At 39.6% G+C, this 18,797-nt stretch overlaps 2 protein-coding genes across 2 annotated transcripts in view; both read left to right on the top strand.

The window, feature by feature from the left end:
- Nucleotides 1-4,039, top strand: part of LRP12 (LDL receptor related protein 12) — a 50,925-nt gene extending 46,886 nt beyond the window's left edge. The window contains exons 6-7 of the mRNA XM_063451165.1: nt 549-681; nt 2,703-4,039. Of these exons, the coding sequence (XP_063307235.1) occupies nt 549-681; nt 2,703-3,548 (979 nt within the window). The 3' untranslated portion in view covers nt 3,549-4,039. The remainder of the gene's footprint in view (nt 1-548; nt 682-2,702) is intronic.
- DPYS (dihydropyrimidinase) overlaps nt 1-18,797 on the top strand; it is a 359,961-nt gene that overhangs the window by 264,683 nt on the left and 76,481 nt on the right. The window lies entirely within an intron of this gene.

The raw sequence follows: 18,797 nt of genomic DNA, 5'->3' as shown, positions 1-18,797 counted from the left end.
ATGGAGGCTGGGGAGATTTAACTCACAAACAGGATCTTTGTATATGGCCCATAGTCTTGGGCAGGAGGCAAGCTAGCTGGCTCCTCCAGGAGCTTGTGGCATCAGCACGTTTGCCACACTCTGATACACACACAGAACAGCTTACCAGGAGCTGATGTTCAGTGAATGTGCCTTTCCCACGCTCTGTCCATTAACAGCGTGTTGGCCGCCAGGATTACATAACACGGAGTCATGAGCATCATGGGGAGTGATTTGGCTGCTTCTGCTCTTCACACCTCCCTCTGTTAAAGACCTTGCCCCTATTTAGCCACCTGTTAGGTGTGCCAAAGGTTATGTATTACTTTGCTAATGAACTGTCCTGGTGATATTACTTCTAAAACATTAGTATAGCAATAAAGACTGAAGTCTGTGTAAGTGAAGTAGAACTCCTTCAAATATTTGTATTTTATTATTTTGCATACTTTAAATTCTAGAATCTGAGTTGTATTGTTGCAAGATTCTAAATGTATATAGTATATTATTAATATATATATTTTATTTTATTTCAGATCATTTGAAACACAGCTTTCAAGAGTAGAAGCCGATTTACTAAGACGCGAAGCCCCTCCTTCATATGGACAGTTGATTGCTCAAGGTTTAATTCCGCCAGTCGAAGACTTCCCAGTGTGCTCTCCAAACCAGGTAACCTCTTCTGAATTACAAAGAAAGTATTACATTTAATAATCCATACAAATATTAACCTTTGCCTAACCATGTATCTTTAATTTTAATGGAAAATAATCACAGGAAACACTTAATGGTTCTAACATTCTTTATGCCCTTTTGAGTTGTTGTTGTTGTGTTTATTTTTAGTTGTTTTTTTTTTTTTAACTTAAAATAAAGAGTATATGTATTTATATATGCATTTGTAATACCGTTTCACAGCAGTTAAAGGAACAATCCGGGCATCATAACAACTTTATCAAAATGGTGGTGTTATGGTTACAGGAGGTCCCTGGTGCTTCCTTATTGTTAACGAACGGTTTAACCCTAAAGTCTACTCTGCAGCCCTGTCTCTCTTTCCCTGTCCACATCCGCTTTCATAAAGGCTTCTAAAGAAAATTTGGGACTGCTGCTAGGTAGGATGCGGCTGATTGGCTTAGATTGGTCAGCTGACCCTAAGTCAATCAGTAGCCCTCCATTTGTAAAAACTGCTTGAAAAAGGTATGTGACTTTTTCCATCTTAACAAATTGTTTAATCTCCTAAAGGTATGGATGCGCCAGGGACCTTGCGGAACCATAACAACACGATTTTGATAAAGTTATGTTTCCATAGTGTTCCTTTAACCCCTTAAGGACCAAACCTCTGGAATAAAAAGGAATCATGACATGTCACACATGTCATGTGTCCTTAAGGGGTTAAGCATAATATTTTTGCCCATTGTGTAAAGCACAGGTAACTTGTAAGTGTAAGTCATTCTGTGTAGAATGTAAGTTTAAAATGGAGCCATGCCCTTAAGGATAGTAACCACATCCTTGTATTCCTGTGTGCGTGTTTGTAGAAGATATCACAGGATCCTCCATGGATCTTTTTGTGCATGCAGAATGAGATACCTTAGATAAGATAACTGTGCTCGTCAGCTGTCCCGACTGATGGCTGATAAGAAACTGCAAAGTACGACAAGTAGAAGCTGTTGAAAACTGCTTTGTAATATTTTCCATAAATCTCTTGTTTACTTTTTGTACATTATGGTTGTGTTGAAGTTTGTGTTTATATGTCACTAATTTTGTAATTTTGGATGATTATGTATTTAGCTACAGACCTCTTGACTTTCAAATGTAAAACCTAAATTTTCACTAATTTAGGCTTTTGTTAGAAATTATATGAAAATTTACAGAATTTTGCACATTTCACCACTTGTTACCAACACAAATTCCCATGTGATATCTATTTAGGGAGCATGTTGCATTCTTATCATCAGAACTGATTGCAGGTCTTAGTGTACAGTGAGTCCAAGTTTCTCCTGTCTACCTTGAAAATATTTTCACTTAATAAGACATAGGTTCTTCACGGTCCAGTCTGCTTAATGAAGCAGTTTTGGTGTATAGAACATGCCCCTGGAGCCTCACTGCTCAATCCTCTGCCATTTAGGAGTTAAATCCCTTTGTTTATGAACCCTAGTCACACCTCCCTGCATGTGACTTGCACAGCATTCCATAAACACTTCCTGTAAAGAGAGCCCTATTTAGGCTTTTATTGCAAGTTCTGTTTAATTAATATTTTCTTATCCCCGGCTATGTGAATAGCTTGCTAGACCCTGCGAGAGCCTCTTGTATGTGATTACAATTCAATTTAGAGATTGAGATACAATTATTTAAGGTAAATTACATCTGTTTGAAAGTGAAACCAGTTTTTTTTTTCCATGCAGGCTCTGTCAATCATAGCCAGGGGAGGTGTGGCTAGGGCTGCATAAACAGAAACAAAGTGATTTAACTCCTAAATGACAGTGAATTGAGCAGTGAAATTGCAGGGTAATGATCTATACACTAAAACTGCTTTATTTAGGGGACTATAGTGTTCCTTTAAGGTTTCTGTTGCTTCAAGGTTGACATAATTTTAATATTGAGCTTTTTTCCCTCTTCTGAGTGTTGTCTTATTTAATTGACTCATTATTTTAGCAACGTGTATACATTATTAATGTGCGATTGTTTTATGTTCCTAGGCTTCTGTTTTGGAAAACTTGAGACTTGCCGTCCGGTCACAACTAGGATTTACATCAATTAGGCTTCCCATAACTGGCAGATCAAGTAACATTTGGAATAGAATCTTCAATTATGTACGATCACGTAATTCAGGCTCATTGGCCTTGGTCTCAACTGATGGAGAGAATACTGCTAACCAGAACTTAAGCAGAGAAACTGAAAGGAATAGTACACACAGAGGTCTCTTCTCCGTAGAATCTGATGAAACAGACGCTGAACATGAAAGGAGAGATGCACAAGGAGCAGTAGGTGGAATTGCTGCTTCTTTGCCCCAAAAAACTCCCCCCATGTGTGCGGTCGAAGCCACAGTTAGTGGGGGCACTGCTACTCAGACATCAAACACCAGCACATCAGATAACAGGAGGGAGATTCCAGCTTCAGAACCTTCTGTCCCAAGTCCTGCACGACAGCAATTCAGTAGTGCTCTAAGTAGAATGACTCAAGGATTACGTTGGGTACGAATTACTCTTGGTAGGTCAAGTTCTGCAGGCCAAAACCAGAGTCCACTGAGACAGCTTGACAGCAGTGGAAGCAGACGAGAAGATGACGATGATGTTGAAATGCTTATACCTGCATTAGACTTTGACCTAAATGACTGTACTAGACCCTTACTAGACCTTGCTTCTGATCCGGATCCAGGCTTAACACAGCCTTTTAATGCAGGACATCAGGGAACAAGGTCATGCAGCCGTGATGGTCCATGTGAGTGCTGCGGTATTGTGCACACAGCTCAGATCCCTGACACCTGTCTGGAAGCTGTGCTGAAGAACGAGACAAGTGATGATGAGGCATTGCTACTCTGTTAGATGCAGATTATTAAGTAGTGGTGATATCACTATTTTGGAGCAATATATAATCACTGTTTTTGTACTTCGCAGAAACCAATTATCAACCATTTGAGGGCCAGAGGATTGAGCAGGACTGTTGCATTCTGCTCCGACCTCCTGCCACACAAATGGGCATTGCTTGGAATATTCAAGTGGAATAACAAAAACATTCTCCGTGGGCTTAAAATTCTCTGTGGGTACTTCTGGTTGTCCCATTGGCTGTTTTGTACCCAACATTTGCACACAACTGTACAGGATACCTTACTTGGGGTACAGCAGTTTATGCCGGTACAGAATTAGAATAACGTTTACACTCTAGAAATCTAGTTGTGTGTAAATATATGGCTCTGTGAGCGTCTGTTGCACGAACACAACTTGCATACAAAAATTTGAGTCTAATAACAATGTCACAAGTACCATACAGCTTGCTTCAAAGCATCCAATGTTTGCACAAATCACATCTGAGTGAACCTAGGTTTGTTGTGTTATATATATATATTTATATATAGTATAAAGAAGAAAAAAAAAAGACCTTTCCCTCTGTTTTAACCAAAGGGAAATGGTATTATGCTCTGGCCACCATGTTCAAGTTTTTTTTTTTCTTATTAATTATGTTAAACCTTTCTGGATTTAATTTGTAATACTTTTTTTTTTTCTTCACGGTACAATCTCCCCCCCCCCCCCCCCCCATCTGCCTTGTAAGAGAATGAGCTTGTTACATCATGCTTTGATGGACCTTGTGTAGGTATGGCAAAACTACATTACCCATAATGCTCTGCCCCTCCCTGACGTAACTCTTTCCTTGCTGAAGGGATGTTCACTGCTTTGTAAACAAAATAATTTTATTTATAACACCCTTCATGGCAAGGGGTAGGCAAATCTCATTAACCCCTTAAGGACACATGACATGTGTGACACGTCATGATTCCCTTTTATTCCAGAAGTTTGGTCCTTAAGGGGTTAAATCAAATGGTTGGACATAATGGTTGTGACCCGATGGCTATTTGCTGCAGAGTCCGTACATTTCACTGTATTAAACTGTCAAATTAATAAGGTCCAGTTAAACATTTCATCAAGAATTATATCCAACACATACTTTTTAAAAATGTTTCATGGCAGGTAGCACAGGCCAACAGTGTTAGTTTGGTACAGAAGTGCAGAGCATGTTGAGGATACCGTGGCAAAAAAAAGCTATAGAACTCGCAACATATTCGTGGGGGCTACTATATAAAAATATTGTGGGCTAGGTTAATGCTTCCCAAATGGGCATCCTGTTACAGGAGATCCCTGGATCCTGGAGGTTTGGGTATCTTTCCATTCCTGGTTTGAAATTTATAAAACGAGCAACAGATCAACATGTGTTTCTAGAATGTAGGAGCTAAGTACACCTACTTCACAGCCCATCTTTATTCATTTATTTCAAATAAATTATTTAAAAAAAGTGGAGACTTCACAGTGATATATTTATTTACCTGCTCGCCATACCACTCATGTGATCTCACACCATGCTCTTGACTCTTTCAGTCACATTGTGTGATAGTTTTTCGCTAGAGTCGCTCTATATTTTGGTACTTGAGGAAAGGTCACATTAATTCAAGGCTCTCCCGTGTTTTTTTACGATTATTAATTAGGTGCCATCATTCTTGTATTCTGCCTTTTGGATGTTATATTGCCTTTAAACTGCACTTTGTTTTAACAGAATCGTACTTTTTAGCTATTTTTGTTTAGTGGTCTTTAAAAAAGAAAAAAACGTAATGATTTCTGGCTTACCGTTGGCTTTATTTAAACCCAATAGGAAATTAAATTCTTAAATTCTAACTACTAGACTGGATCGGGGACTACAGTCTTTAACTAGTTACTAAAATTCTGCTTTATTTGTAGTTACTGTTGGGTTTTGTTTTGATTTTGTTTTTTTAAAATATTAATATTTACAAATATTTTTACACTATACAGAGATATTATTCTCTTTATCTGTTACCTATGAAATGTTAAACAGCACTTGTCCTAGTAAAGCTGTCTTTGACTTCTCTGCAGGAAATGTTTATAGATACATATTTTTCCAGCAAACAGAGCCTTTTTATTTAGTTTATTTTTTTGTTTTTTCCTTTGATATTGCACGCACGTAGATAAGCCTAATGCCCTTTTTTTTAAAAAAATCTAAAATCCTGCTGTATGTGTATATTTGGTCTAGGGGCCATTATCGACTTCCAAAGTATTTTTTTTTTTTTTTTTGTGGCCCAGGAGGTCCAATTCAGGAAGGTGTATCCCAGTTATGTAATATAACTGCACACAGAGCTCAACATTTCCGCTAGCCTGGTGAGTAGAAATTCAGCTACGGCTCTGTTGGTCTGAATTCTCTGTGGGTAGTCTGTGCGAGTAACTTTTTAGCCCTAGCTAGTAGCATAGGACAACAAATTGTCTGGCAAGAGATTTGCGGCCCCCAGGTAAATTGGTTTTGAGACCCCTGCCGTAAACTAAGTTTCCTGCCCTGGTTCTCAACCATACTCAATTACTTATTGACATTAATTGTATTTTAGACTAGACACTGAAAGAGTGTCCAAGGTACGTTTTTTCCACACAACCGGATTAAACACCCTTTGAGTGCCTAATCCTGTACTTTGTCAATTTGACGTGGTGCTCTCGACCATTTTGGCACAGTGGGAGTGCTATCCATGGACTGCTGCTTCTGTATACATCCATTTTTTATTTGGCATTTGAAATTTATTTTGGGGTCGGAGGGGTCAGGGTTTTATTTTTGGACTACGACTACATAAAATCTACCAAAGCAATGGGATATTGTTTAGTTCCTGGTGTGTGTTTGTGTGTGTGTGTGTGTGTATATGTGTGTGTGTATATATACCTAAAGAACACTGTTAATCTTGTATGGTTTCCTTTAATGGATGAATAACCTTATCATTGTGCGCGCTCCATATCTCATATATTTTAATTTTACTGTTTTATCCTGTCAACATTTTTTTTTTTTTTTTTTTTATTCTGTCAGCCTATAGTTTTACACAGCCTTATAGCTAGCAAAATGTTAAATTTCTAAAATTCGAAGTAGTTTTATTGTTTTCATTTGTGTGGCATGCATAGCTGCTTAGGCCTTTTCTGGACATGCCATGTAAATAAAAATATCCTCTGCTGTACCACGTGCCATGTGTGCATACAGCACTGATGAAGGGGTACCTTGCTCTTCATTATATGAGGGAATCCAGGGCAGATTCTTGCAATGGCAATAATTACCCCCCTCCCAAATTTCTTTTGTTGGCTCTATTTTGGTAGGCTGGGGAAAATTCAGTTGTTCGGTGCGCTAAATGCGTGTTTTACAATAGGTTTGTTTCCTTGCAGGGTCATATCCCGCTTTTAATCCTTCTAAGGTCACTAGGACCATCACTTATTTGGGTAACAAATATTTAATTAAACTATAAAAAGCTCAAATGTATGTTTTATGGCTAATTGTTCAATCTTAAGGATGTTCCACTCAAATCGGTGACTGCAAAAAGTTTTGAGATAATGTTCTAAAACTAGAGCATTCTCTATGGAAACCAATGAAACACTCCCACGGAATGTTTTATTCCATAACTGAGCAAGGAGTAAACCTGATATCACATGACATGCTCTCAATGGATCTGCATACAGGTTGGAATGGTACCATGTATGATTACACTCCGCTTACAATATTTTATTCCTGTGTACATGTTGGGAAAGATGCAAACAATAAATATGTTCTGTATTAGTATGCTACACCAACCCATTTCAGGAATCCTCAAAAACACTGGGTTATAATTCACATTTTTCTCTTTTCTGTAAAGTGTATGTTTTCTTTATTTTTGTACTCTTACACTCTCATTGACACCCTTTTTATTTTCCTCTGATGCCTTTTAAAATAATGGTACTACATTTCCATGCTGTTTTTTGTTTGAAACCATTGTCAAAAATGTAAACCCGAGGCGCAGATTGCGACCGTGTTTGATAGATAATGGGGGTACATCAGCAACATTAAGGTAATTCATGTTCTTTAATATGTAAAAGGATATATCCGTATTGCTCATATAGTCAGGACACAATGTAAAGTACATGATGAATCTAAACTATATTAAAGGTATAAAGCGGTAATGTTAACCTTTTGTCTCGCATAACCCCACCAATTACAGAGTAATACACAAGGCCGGAAACTCATACCTTCATCATGCTTTGAAACTATAGTGGATATGTCAAAACAAACCTGCTGCCTCATGTATTAGGCTATACATGTAGGCATACAAACGAACACTATGCTTGACTTGCTTGTGAATCTATCCTGTGCCAGTGAATGCTAATCTCACCCAGCCAGTGTTTAACAATCATTTTTGGTTATTATTATTATTTTTTTGAGTCTTTACATATGCTAATTTTTATATTTGGTTTCTGTTGAATAAAGTAATTTGTAAAATACTAGTTTAATAATTTCAGTGTTCACAATTTCAGTTTTGTAATATGGTCTATAATACAGGAACAAAGTTTTGGAAAATGGACATGGAGGAGCCTACAGTGCATCAGAAAATATTAACTGCTGTTTATTTATTCTTTATATTTTTTGCAATTTTCTTTTAGTATGTATAATGATGTAATATGGAATTTTGTGTTTGCGTCTGTAATCTATTTATTATATTTTTAACTTTTGGATTGCCAGTACTCGAGCATCAGCATACTGCCAAGCAATGTGTTGTATTCTCCCTGGCACTCAAAGTACTTTTTATTTTTTTTCCCAAGTTATTTTTAAAAGCATGTTTAAAGTCTTGTGCATATGTTCTGTGTAGTCAGTTAAACTGGCCCAATGTTTGAATTATGTATAAACATTAAAATTCATGTTTTTATTTTTTGTTTTTTTGCTAAGTTGTGTAAAATCTTCTTTCTTTATAACTTTTTTTTATTTATTTTTTTATTTTTCCTCCACATTCAAAATCTGATCATGTTGCACAACACCGCGGCTGTGTTTATTTGAAAGGATTTTTTTTTTACTTCAGTGGATTTTTTTGAATATATTTATTATCTCCTTTATTTCACAAATGAGGGTAGGGGGGCTGTGGTCATGGAAGAAAAAAAAAAAAAAGTGACCACAAAACATTGAAGAAAAAAAAAACCTAATGAAAATATATAGTCGCTAATCAGATTGTTCTCTCACATCATAAAACGGAATGCAGGGAAAAAAGTGAACTTAATTTTCAGTTGACACCCAAACAATTTTTAGATGTTAGCATTTCTGGTTCGTCATGTTTACCCTTAGATTTCTGAAAGTACTGCATTCAGGGCTACCATCAGAAATGTTGGAGCATGCACAGATACACCGTTCCAGGCATATCAGATAGATACACATATACAGAAATATATTCTTATTTGCATTAAAAATATGATGTGTAATGGCTTCTCGTGCTCTTTTGTGCAAAGAGCGCAGTTAAAGGATTACTATAACCCATTTTATTTTAAAATGGCATATTGGGCACACTTCCCATTGTCTACCCCCCTTTTATGTGTTAAAAATAAAATAAAAAATACAGCTCTGGTCAAGGTTTTTGTTACTTGTTTCCACACATCGTCTGTTGTCACTCTCTGGTCAAATCAAATGTTTCTCAAAGGGAAGCATTTGATTGGGCCATCTCCCAGGTTCAGAGGACATGTGTGCTTTCTGGGATTGTGGGTGGACATTAGGGCTTTAAATATAAAAATTGGACAAATACTGGAAATGCAGAGAGTCTGAGAAGGAGCACATGAAGTGGAGGGCCTACTATTGCAGGGCGCGCTCCTAGCACCGCCTGCAAGAGTAGACCCTCATTACATCCGTCAACAGTGTGCAGTGCGTGCTGACAGACTTAATTTTACACAGAATTACTGTTCCACGACCCAAATACAAAAATCACTGTTTACTGGATGCACCCTAAGCGAAAGCTTGCATATATTTTAATTGTGGGTATATCTAAAACCTGCAGAGCTTTTTTCTACTGCTTTTGCAAGCCCTCACTTTCTAACCCCACCCATGCTTTTTGTGGCTGTCCAAAGCTGAGGCACGGTCTTCACACAAAGCTTTTTAGTAGGATTTTAGGGGTCTGGAGTGTTCCAGGCTTCCTAAGTCACGTGACCGGGGGTGTAACTAGCCCCTGGCACAAAACTGCAAATATCTCTGCATGTGCAGCGTTTCAAGCACAAATGCTGCACATACAGATAGCTTGCACCCTCTGCCAACGTCTTAATGCAGATGTGGTGATGGACGTAGGAGTGAGCCTTTAATGCAGTTTTGTTAGAGGGTTGCTGTATGGCAGATCTTAAAGGGACACTAACTATTTTACCTAATTGAACAGGTTATTGTGCCCAGGTGCTGTCCTTCTGTTCAATGTTCAACCATTTTCAAGCATTTTAACACTTAAAGAGGGTACCTGCCACCCCCACCCCGTACTGGTGGTATTGCTAAGGCAGAGATTACCTCCTCCTAGCCATATCAATTCATACTAGCAGTGAGCTCTGTGATAGACTGGAAGCGGTCTGCTGGTACTCTCAGCCAATCACAGCCAGCTGTTGCTGCTCAGGGAAATGAATCCTCATTAACCCAAGCAGCACAGAAGGGATTGGCTGCTTGGGTCTTTTATCTTACATTAAAACATTAAAAACCATTTAACGCTGAATGGAAGGATGGTGCCAGATGATTCCAGGCACTGTAAGCACTTCGATGAGATGAAGCAATTACAGTTTCTAAAGTGTCCCTTTAAATTCAGTCCAATTGGGAGAGAGAGATATTTATTACCGTGCCCTAAGCAGGCTCCTTACGATTATACTGCACTAGTCCTGGCAACCCTCCCTCTGCAAAAAAAAAATATATAGAAAAAATGTGGAATTCCTGCACTCCAACTATATAGTAATACAGCCTGGTGCCTAGTCACAATGCAATATACAAACGTTGAAATAATAACTAATATATATATATATAATATACGCACACTGTATAGGCCTCTCTGCGATTGGGTGAATTTAGCTATGGAATATAATTTGTGACAGATGCACTTTCTGAGGCTTCTGAAATACTTCATGGCACTTTACATGAGTTGTCATGATATAATGGGATTTGCTTAACCCTTTGTTATGATTTAATGCCCATTTACAGAAATAGAAGCTGTGAAAATGATCATATTGCTCGCAAACTCGACAATGTATGGCCATAACCCCTAGATAATTTGGCATGAAGCAACTGTGTTGGCTTTCTGTTCATTTAAATTGTTAATGGGATTTATGCATGGTCTTTGGCCTAACCACACAATCTGCAGCTGTGATCGGGTCATTCATTGTTATTTGGTTATTCACTATCACTAACCCAGGGACTAAAATGGGGATATTAGGGGTTTTTTTTTGGGGGGGGGGGGGGGGGGGGGTTAAACAGAACTGGAAAAACAGCTGATTTTGGAGAAAATGTTTTATATATGTTTTAGTGTATAGTCCATGTATGTCTTACGGTTCTATATGCCACTAATTCTAGACCAGCAATATGTGTGGAGTCAAGTTCGGGAACAGAGAAAGGTTTAAATGCTACCAGGGATCCAAGACTCATTGCTCCCTTCTCAACCAGCCACCAAATACACTCGCAGTCTCCTGTGCCCTTCTCTAATGGGATGTTGAGAACTGAGGCACTACATTACCAGCTTAAATTATTATTCTATGAATTGAAAATAACTTTTGTACATCCTTAACCTTCTGATTAGAGGCGGTTATGTGTTCCTTGTTCTTTTGACTCATTTATTAAAAAAAAAAAAAAAAAATACTTATTGGATGTCTTGTTGCACAGATAAGCAAGCATATTTTTTCCAATAACAAGAGTCTGATTCGTATAGACCGTAAGCTCGTTTGAGCAGGGTCCTCTTCAACCTCTTGTTGATGTTAGTTTTTTGTAATTGTCCTATTTATAGTTAAATCCCCCCCTCTCATAATATTGTAAAGCGCTACGGAATCTGTTGCCGCTATATAAATGGCAATAATAATTCCACGACATCTGCAGCTGCTCTGGTCCACCTACATTGCTGGCTAAAGGTGTCAATTGTTTTAACATGTAGTGATCGGTATGAACAAAGAACAGAAATGTAAACAAGGGTAGGATAAATGGGTATTGTAGCAAACCGTACGATCAGGGAATCTTCTACACCTGACATGCAAAATCTGCACACACACACACACACAAATAAATAATCAACTGTAATGTGTGTTTCTATGTTGGTGAACTTTAGATTTAAATATTACATTTTTGTTTTCATAAACATAATTAAATGAGAATCTTTTTAAAATAAATTAACACTGTTTAGTTATCTTTCCATCAAATGTCAGTGGGAAATATTTGTAATCTTTATCAATCACTTTACTTTTTCTATACTCTAGTATCCCTCTCTCCTGGCCCCCTTCTGTGGATCAACACACATTTGTGTTTTTCTTCTTAATTTTGTCATATAATAAAACAACATACATTAGTTACCAAAACATTTTGGTCCCCAAAAACTGATAATTAGCAAAGATGAGACCACTAATGTCTAAAAGCAAGAAATTATACAATTTTCACAGCAAAGCTACTCTCATCCCTTTGTCACACTCAATCATACAGTGTATTCCATTGTTTTGTCCCGCATAGTTAAAACTTTCAAATCCAACTAGATTTTACTTGTGTGTTCCATAACAATGTCTCTGAGAAAGTGTTATTGTACCAAATATCCAACTGAAACTTTGTGACCATTTGATTATTGTCATCATGCTCTTAGGATCTACTTTTACAGCATCCAACGTTATTCTTTCTTGTAAAACAGTTTAAAAAAAGAAATCCCTAGAATAAACCCTGTTTTGTTTGGACTCGAGTCATTGGTAAAGATACATTAGGTTTGGCAGTACATGGTTATAACAACTGTTCGTAAATAAAGACACACAATAAACTGTTGCTGGCCAATTATTTTGTAATATATGTCGCAAATAAATTATGTAACTGTACCTTTTGCTCTCCCCAGGGCATACTCATAAATAGAAGAAATCTACACTTTCTAAATGTCCAGAGGAGTTCTGCAGGTCGGACATTCTTCAGCCTTCATGTGAAATCCTTATCTTACACAGGAGGCCGCTGGCAGGGTGCAATGCTTTATGCATGATCTATACCCCACAACTGCTACATTAAGCTGGAATGGCTTTGGTCCTCAGATCAGCTCTTTAATATATCACTAACGTCATTTGGAATGTATCTAGATGGAATATAACCTAAGATGATCTGTCAAACTAGTTGTTTCTCATCTTCCCTCTCAATTACTGTATATAATATTTAACATTGTGTTAGCTTGATTACCCATTCTTTAACTGCTAGAGTAGTTCTGTGACCCGTTCTTTGTCATTTGCTATTTAAACAAACTACAGTTTTATCAGTCTACACACTCTGTTATTCACAAAACTAGGAAACCATAAACTGACAAAATTTTATATTTTAGACTAATTAAACAAACTGGACAAATTCTCAAAGGCTGCTATTTTTTCAGCTTAGTTAATGTGAATACTTAACATTTTCAATTTCCTGGTCCGTTCCGGATTCAACCCCATAGTGACTGCTGACGTGCATGGCACGTGGGAGCCACATTTGCACTTTGCATTCTTGTCGTATCCTGTAGATTGACCTTTAAAGGTGAAATTAACAGCAGGTCATGCCAATCGAGTTTACACCCAGATATAGCCAGACTTCTCACAAGTAATTTTCATATGCTACTTCATGTTGTCCCTGGCATCCAATCACTGTAGCATGAAATTAACCTGGAAATGAACTAGCAGTTTTGGCTGTGATGCTGATGAAATGGTTAAATGAAAACTGTTGAACATTCTCTTAGTTAAAGGGACATGCATCACGTGACAATATATTTTTTTTAACCCAGCAAGCAAACACTTTTTTAACAAATACGCCATCCAAAATAAAAGCAAAAAAATAAAACTTTGAAAAGTAAGTAATGAATGTTTAGAAACGTACTATAAACTTGGTCAGATTCCATTATGGGGTATGCCTATTAGCTAGGTGAGTGTATCCAGTCTCCACTCCCCTAGCTACCCATCTTAGTTTCAGACCAGTCCACTAATGAAACAGGGCATCTTTGTGTAGCTTGAGAGAGAAAGCCAACATCAGAGACTGCTCTGCATAATCACACTGATCAGACCCCTCTGTCAGGATGTTGCAATGTAAAGAGATCTTTCAACTGCACATGTGTAAATCTGTCAGGAATTCACAGGACTTTTAGTGAAGCAGCAAAATCTAATCCATAAATGTGCAACCTCGATCAATGCATGTAATTGCACGGTTGTGGATTAAATGTTCGTTGATCGGGAATGTAATTGCACGATTGTGGATTAAATGTTCGTTGATCGGGAATGTAGTTGCACGATTGTGGATTAAATGTTCGTTGATCGGGAATGTAGTTGCACGATTGTGGATTAAATGTTCGTTGATTAGGAATGTAGTTGCACGATTGTGGATTAAATGTTCGTTGATCGGGAATGTAATTGCACGATTGTGGATTAAATGTTCGTTGATCGGGAATGTAGTTGCACGATTGTGGATTAAATGTTCGCTGATCGGGAATGTAGTTGCACGATTGTGGATTAAATGTTCGTTGATCGGGAATGTAATTGCACGATTGTGGATTAAATGTTCGTTGATCGGGAATGTAGTTGCACGATTGTGGATTAAATGTTCGTTGATTGGGAATGTAGTTGCACGATTGTGGATTAAATGTTCGTTGATTGGGAATGTAGTTGCACGATTGTGGATTAAATGTTCGTTGATTGGGAATGTAGTTGCACGATTGTGGATTAAATGTTCGTTGATCGGGAATGTTATCGCACGATTGTGGATTAAACGTTGGTTGCACCACTACACGTCCTGTGAGAGTGTTCTTAAAATGGAATATGCATAAACGCATAAAGGAATGTGTATAAACACTTGGCTTGCAATATGATGATCAAACAGACATCAGATAGGGTGTCTGGAATCTAAAATAACGCCACTCTCATGCTACAAATAGGAAACGTTGCGGTTATTGGAAATATAATCTGTCTCACATGTGTACTTTGAGAATCTTCCTAGTTTTTTTTTTTTTTATTCCATCTTGTAATTCACTGTAGTGTGTAAAATGTCCTGACAACTGGATCTGCAGGGACCATCTGTTACAAATCAGCCGCATTCTTCACATTGTAAAAAGCTGAAGTTATGATTCTCAAGTATTGAGGATATTGCAGTGATTTTCTCAATTATACTTGGGAAGGGGCAGAGTCTATTTAATCATTCAACATTTGTGTTGTTAAATATTTGCAAATTATCTAGATAATCTATAAAACAAATGCAATAGTTTGTTTGCACATTGGAGTCAATCTCAGAGGAATTATAGTTCTGATAAATATTAGTGTATACATATGTAGCAAGCGTTGACATAAGCACGGGATTAGATTCTCATACCTCGTAAATAATTTTAATGTGTATTAAATTAGGAGTAATATTTAGGCACGGACGTTTGCATTATCCCTCGATTTCCATTTGAAAATGGTACGGCAGATGAAGATTTAATCTAAGTGGACATTCCAAGCAGCAGGACAACCTCTGTACTTCCTTTAGCTGAAATCGACGATTCATACAATATTAGTAATATTAACAATAAATGATTAATATAAAATGTTATATTATTACAAATAAGGAAAACTATAATTCCTACCTTATATTTTACATCACCAACAATTGGGATTTACCAGGGGTAGACAGTCTATCCAGGGTGTTCAGGCAGGCATATCCGCATCCACACTAACAATAGTAAGTTTCTTGGCCCCATGTGTTGCAAATCTTGAAATATATCTTTATTTTTTAGTTCATTAAATTCTTTAATTTTATCAAGAATCCATATAGTTCACCCTCTACTAAATTACAAATTAACATTTGTGACTTGGCTTTTAACCCCTTTAAGGAGCAAACTTCTGGAATAAAAGGGAATCATGACATGTCACACATGCCATGTGTCCTTAAGGGGTTAAGGAAAGAGGGATCTGTCAAGGATGTCTGTTCTCTATGTTTCTCGTTTAACTCTCCCTAGACCCTTTGATCTGTATCTTACATAACCTCCCCTGGGATTTCAGTTGGTTCAAGCCAAATAAACATCAAGGCATTCGCAGATGATATCTTGCTTTGTACATCTAAATACCTTCCTGCTTAAGATTACTCATTGTATCCCTATATAGGCTATTGTGTTAAGCAGTCCAAATATATGGCTTTAGGGTTTGGACTAAATCCCTTGCAGTCTTCCTACGATTTTTATGCCATCCAATGATCGGACTCCGAGATAAAACACCTTGGCATTCTAATTCCTAGACTAATTGCATGATTTTGCTATTACATGACGAAAAGTCATGATTTTATTAAAGACACGGAGGCGAGTATTGCATATCCCTTTCTTTACTGTTGACAAATAGCAGCAAAGGAAACAAACAGAAAGAAAAAAGAATGAACATGTGATAACATAGGCCCCTCCCCCTCAGGTCCCAGTATAACAGGCAGCACTTCCCTTCCATTTCCCTCTTTCTGCAGATGCGACCAAAGAACAATGTCAATAACTAGAGTAGTGCGAGAATAAAGTTCCAAGGTAATAGCATAAAACCGAAGAAGGCATAACATCAAAAACTGGGAAGTGTGACCGTAGAATCCATAGGACCGATGGAGGACAGCGGGAGGAGACCAATAAACCGGACCATTGTTAGACGTCTTGCCGGATTAAGCTGTGGAAATATAAAGAACAGGAGCCAACAGGTTAAAGTCGATACTTGCAACAAGTTACAAGGTTACACCAGTGAGAACAAAGACCCCTGTATGTACAGTCCCACAAAACAATGTTAACATTTCCATTATTATTGAAAACAACAAGGTCTGAGGACGGCCCCACTTACCTTCTCAAACTATACTATGCGGTGTATCGTGGTATGAGTAATTTGGGTGGGGAGATACATACTTACCATCGTGTAAGAAGAACAAAAAAGGGTGGGGCAATACTCGCCTCCGTGTCTTTAATAAAATCATGACTTTTCGTCATGTAATAGCAAAATCATGCAATTTTATAACAAGACACGGAGGCTCATATTGCAAGTTTAAAGCTGATCCATTATCACAGCGAATGTGTGTGGGGCCGGCCGAAAGTAGAATTCTCGGAAGGTAGATTCCCTAGACCAATCAGCTGTTCTCATAATGTCTTCTAGGCGGGCGCCCGCTGACATCATAGAAGAGGCTGATGCCCCTCGTACTGAATGGGCGCCAAACACTGTAGTGTCAATGCCCGCTTGGGTTAGCAGCCATTTCACCCAGCGTGACAAGGTAGTGCTGGAAACTGGGTGAAAAGGAGGACGGAAAGATAAGAACAACTGATGAGAGGCAGTAGAGCGGTGTGGTTCGGTGCGAGATTCATATTCACGAAGGCAGGTCGAGGGCATAGCGAAGGAGAGGCAGGGAAACTAGGGTAGGATACCGCTTTGATGGAAGTCTTAGTGCGCCTGCTGATGTTAAAAGTTACCCCGTCCGGGGTGTATGACTTGGCATCGACGTCCAGTGCACTAACATCCGAGACTCTCTTGCATGAGATGAGACAGAGCAGGCACACCAATTTGGCGGACAGCTGTTTGAGGGAGAGTCCAGCGTTAGCGGGCCAGGATGAGAGGAAAGCCAATACAACGGAAACATCCCAGGTCGTGGAGTAGCGGGGCCTGGGCGGCCTTGAAAATCTAGAACCCTTGATGAGTCGGCACACAAGAGGGTGTTGTCCCGCGGGGCGGCCCTCGAAACCTTGGTGAATAGCCGAGATAGCGGAACGGTAAAGGTTAATAGTCCTGTAAGCCTTACCGGCTTCGAAGAGGGACGTCAGGAACTGCAGGATCGTTGTTACAGGGGCCGAAACGGGATCCTCGTTCCGAGCCATGCACCAGCTAGCCCAAGCTCGCCAAGCTGACCCATATGCCCGTCTAGTGCCGGGAGCCCATGCTGCTGCCAATAAGTGTCTAGTTGCGTCCGAAACTCCTGGGATTTCCCAGGGTCCCCGGAGATTCGCCAAGCTAGAAGTGGGAGAGAGCCCTCTAGCCGGAGGGGATGATAGCGCCCCGTCGGGTCTTGCAGCAGGTCGTGGTGTCCCGGAGTCGAGGGTAGTCCAACGTCATCTCGAGTATTTGGGGAAACCAAGACTGCGTTTCCCAGAATGGGGTGACCATGACTAGCTCCGCCCGGTGTTTGCGGGCTTGCAGGAGTGATCGAGGGATCATGGAAAATGGGGGAAAGGCATAGAGGAGGCCTCCCTGCCAATCTTGCAGGAAGGCATCCACTGCCTCCGCCATTGGATCCGGCCTCCAGCTGAAGAAGCGTGGGAGTTGGGCATTGAGCCGGGAGGCGAAAAGGTCTATGGTAAATGGTCCCCAGAGAGATGAAATATTGGAGAACACCTTCCTGGCTAATCTCCAGTCGCTGGTGTCTGAAAGATAACGTGAACCCCAGTCCGCCTGGACGTTGTGCAGACCAGGTAAGTACTCCGCGTAGACCATCAGGTTCCGTTCCAGGCAGAATTCCCAAAAATCTTTCGCCAACCTGGCCAAGACCGCCGACTGTGTACCACCCAGGTGGTTGACATATCTCACCGCCGAAACATTGTCCATGCGGAGCCGTATACATGATAGGGCACGGTCCTTGGCGAAGCTGCGGATGGCGAAGGAGCCTGCCAGAAGCTCCAGGGCATTGATATGTAGTCGGGCTTCGGACTCCGACCACCGGCCCCCAGTTGAGATTCCCTCGCAGTGGGCTCCCCAACCGTGTAGACTCGCATCCGAGTCGATTGTGAATTCCGGCATTGAGCCGAAGATGGCTTTGCCATTCCATGCAGACAGGTTGAGAATCCACCATCGCAACTCGTCTTTCGTCTCGTTGTCCAGAGAGACCAGGTCTGCGTAGGATGCCCCGGCTCTTAGGTGAGCGATCTTTAGGCGCTGTAGCGCTCGGTAGTGGAGTGGGCCTGGGAACACGGCCTGGATTGAAGAGGCCAGCAGGCCTATGAGGCGTGCCAATTGGCGTAAGGTGAGTTGGGGTCGGATAAGGGCCCTGCGCAACTCTTTGCGGATGGATCGAATCTTGGATATCGGGAGACTCAGTGTTGCAGCCCCCGAATCCACTTGGAATCCTAGGAATTCCAAGCG

The sequence above is a fragment of the Pelobates fuscus genome, chromosome 4, assembly GCF_036172605.1.
Source record: "Pelobates fuscus isolate aPelFus1 chromosome 4, aPelFus1.pri, whole genome shotgun sequence".
Taxonomy (NCBI): domain Eukaryota; kingdom Metazoa; phylum Chordata; class Amphibia; order Anura; family Pelobatidae; genus Pelobates; species Pelobates fuscus.
This window is presented reverse-complemented; position numbering and strand designations above follow the sequence as displayed.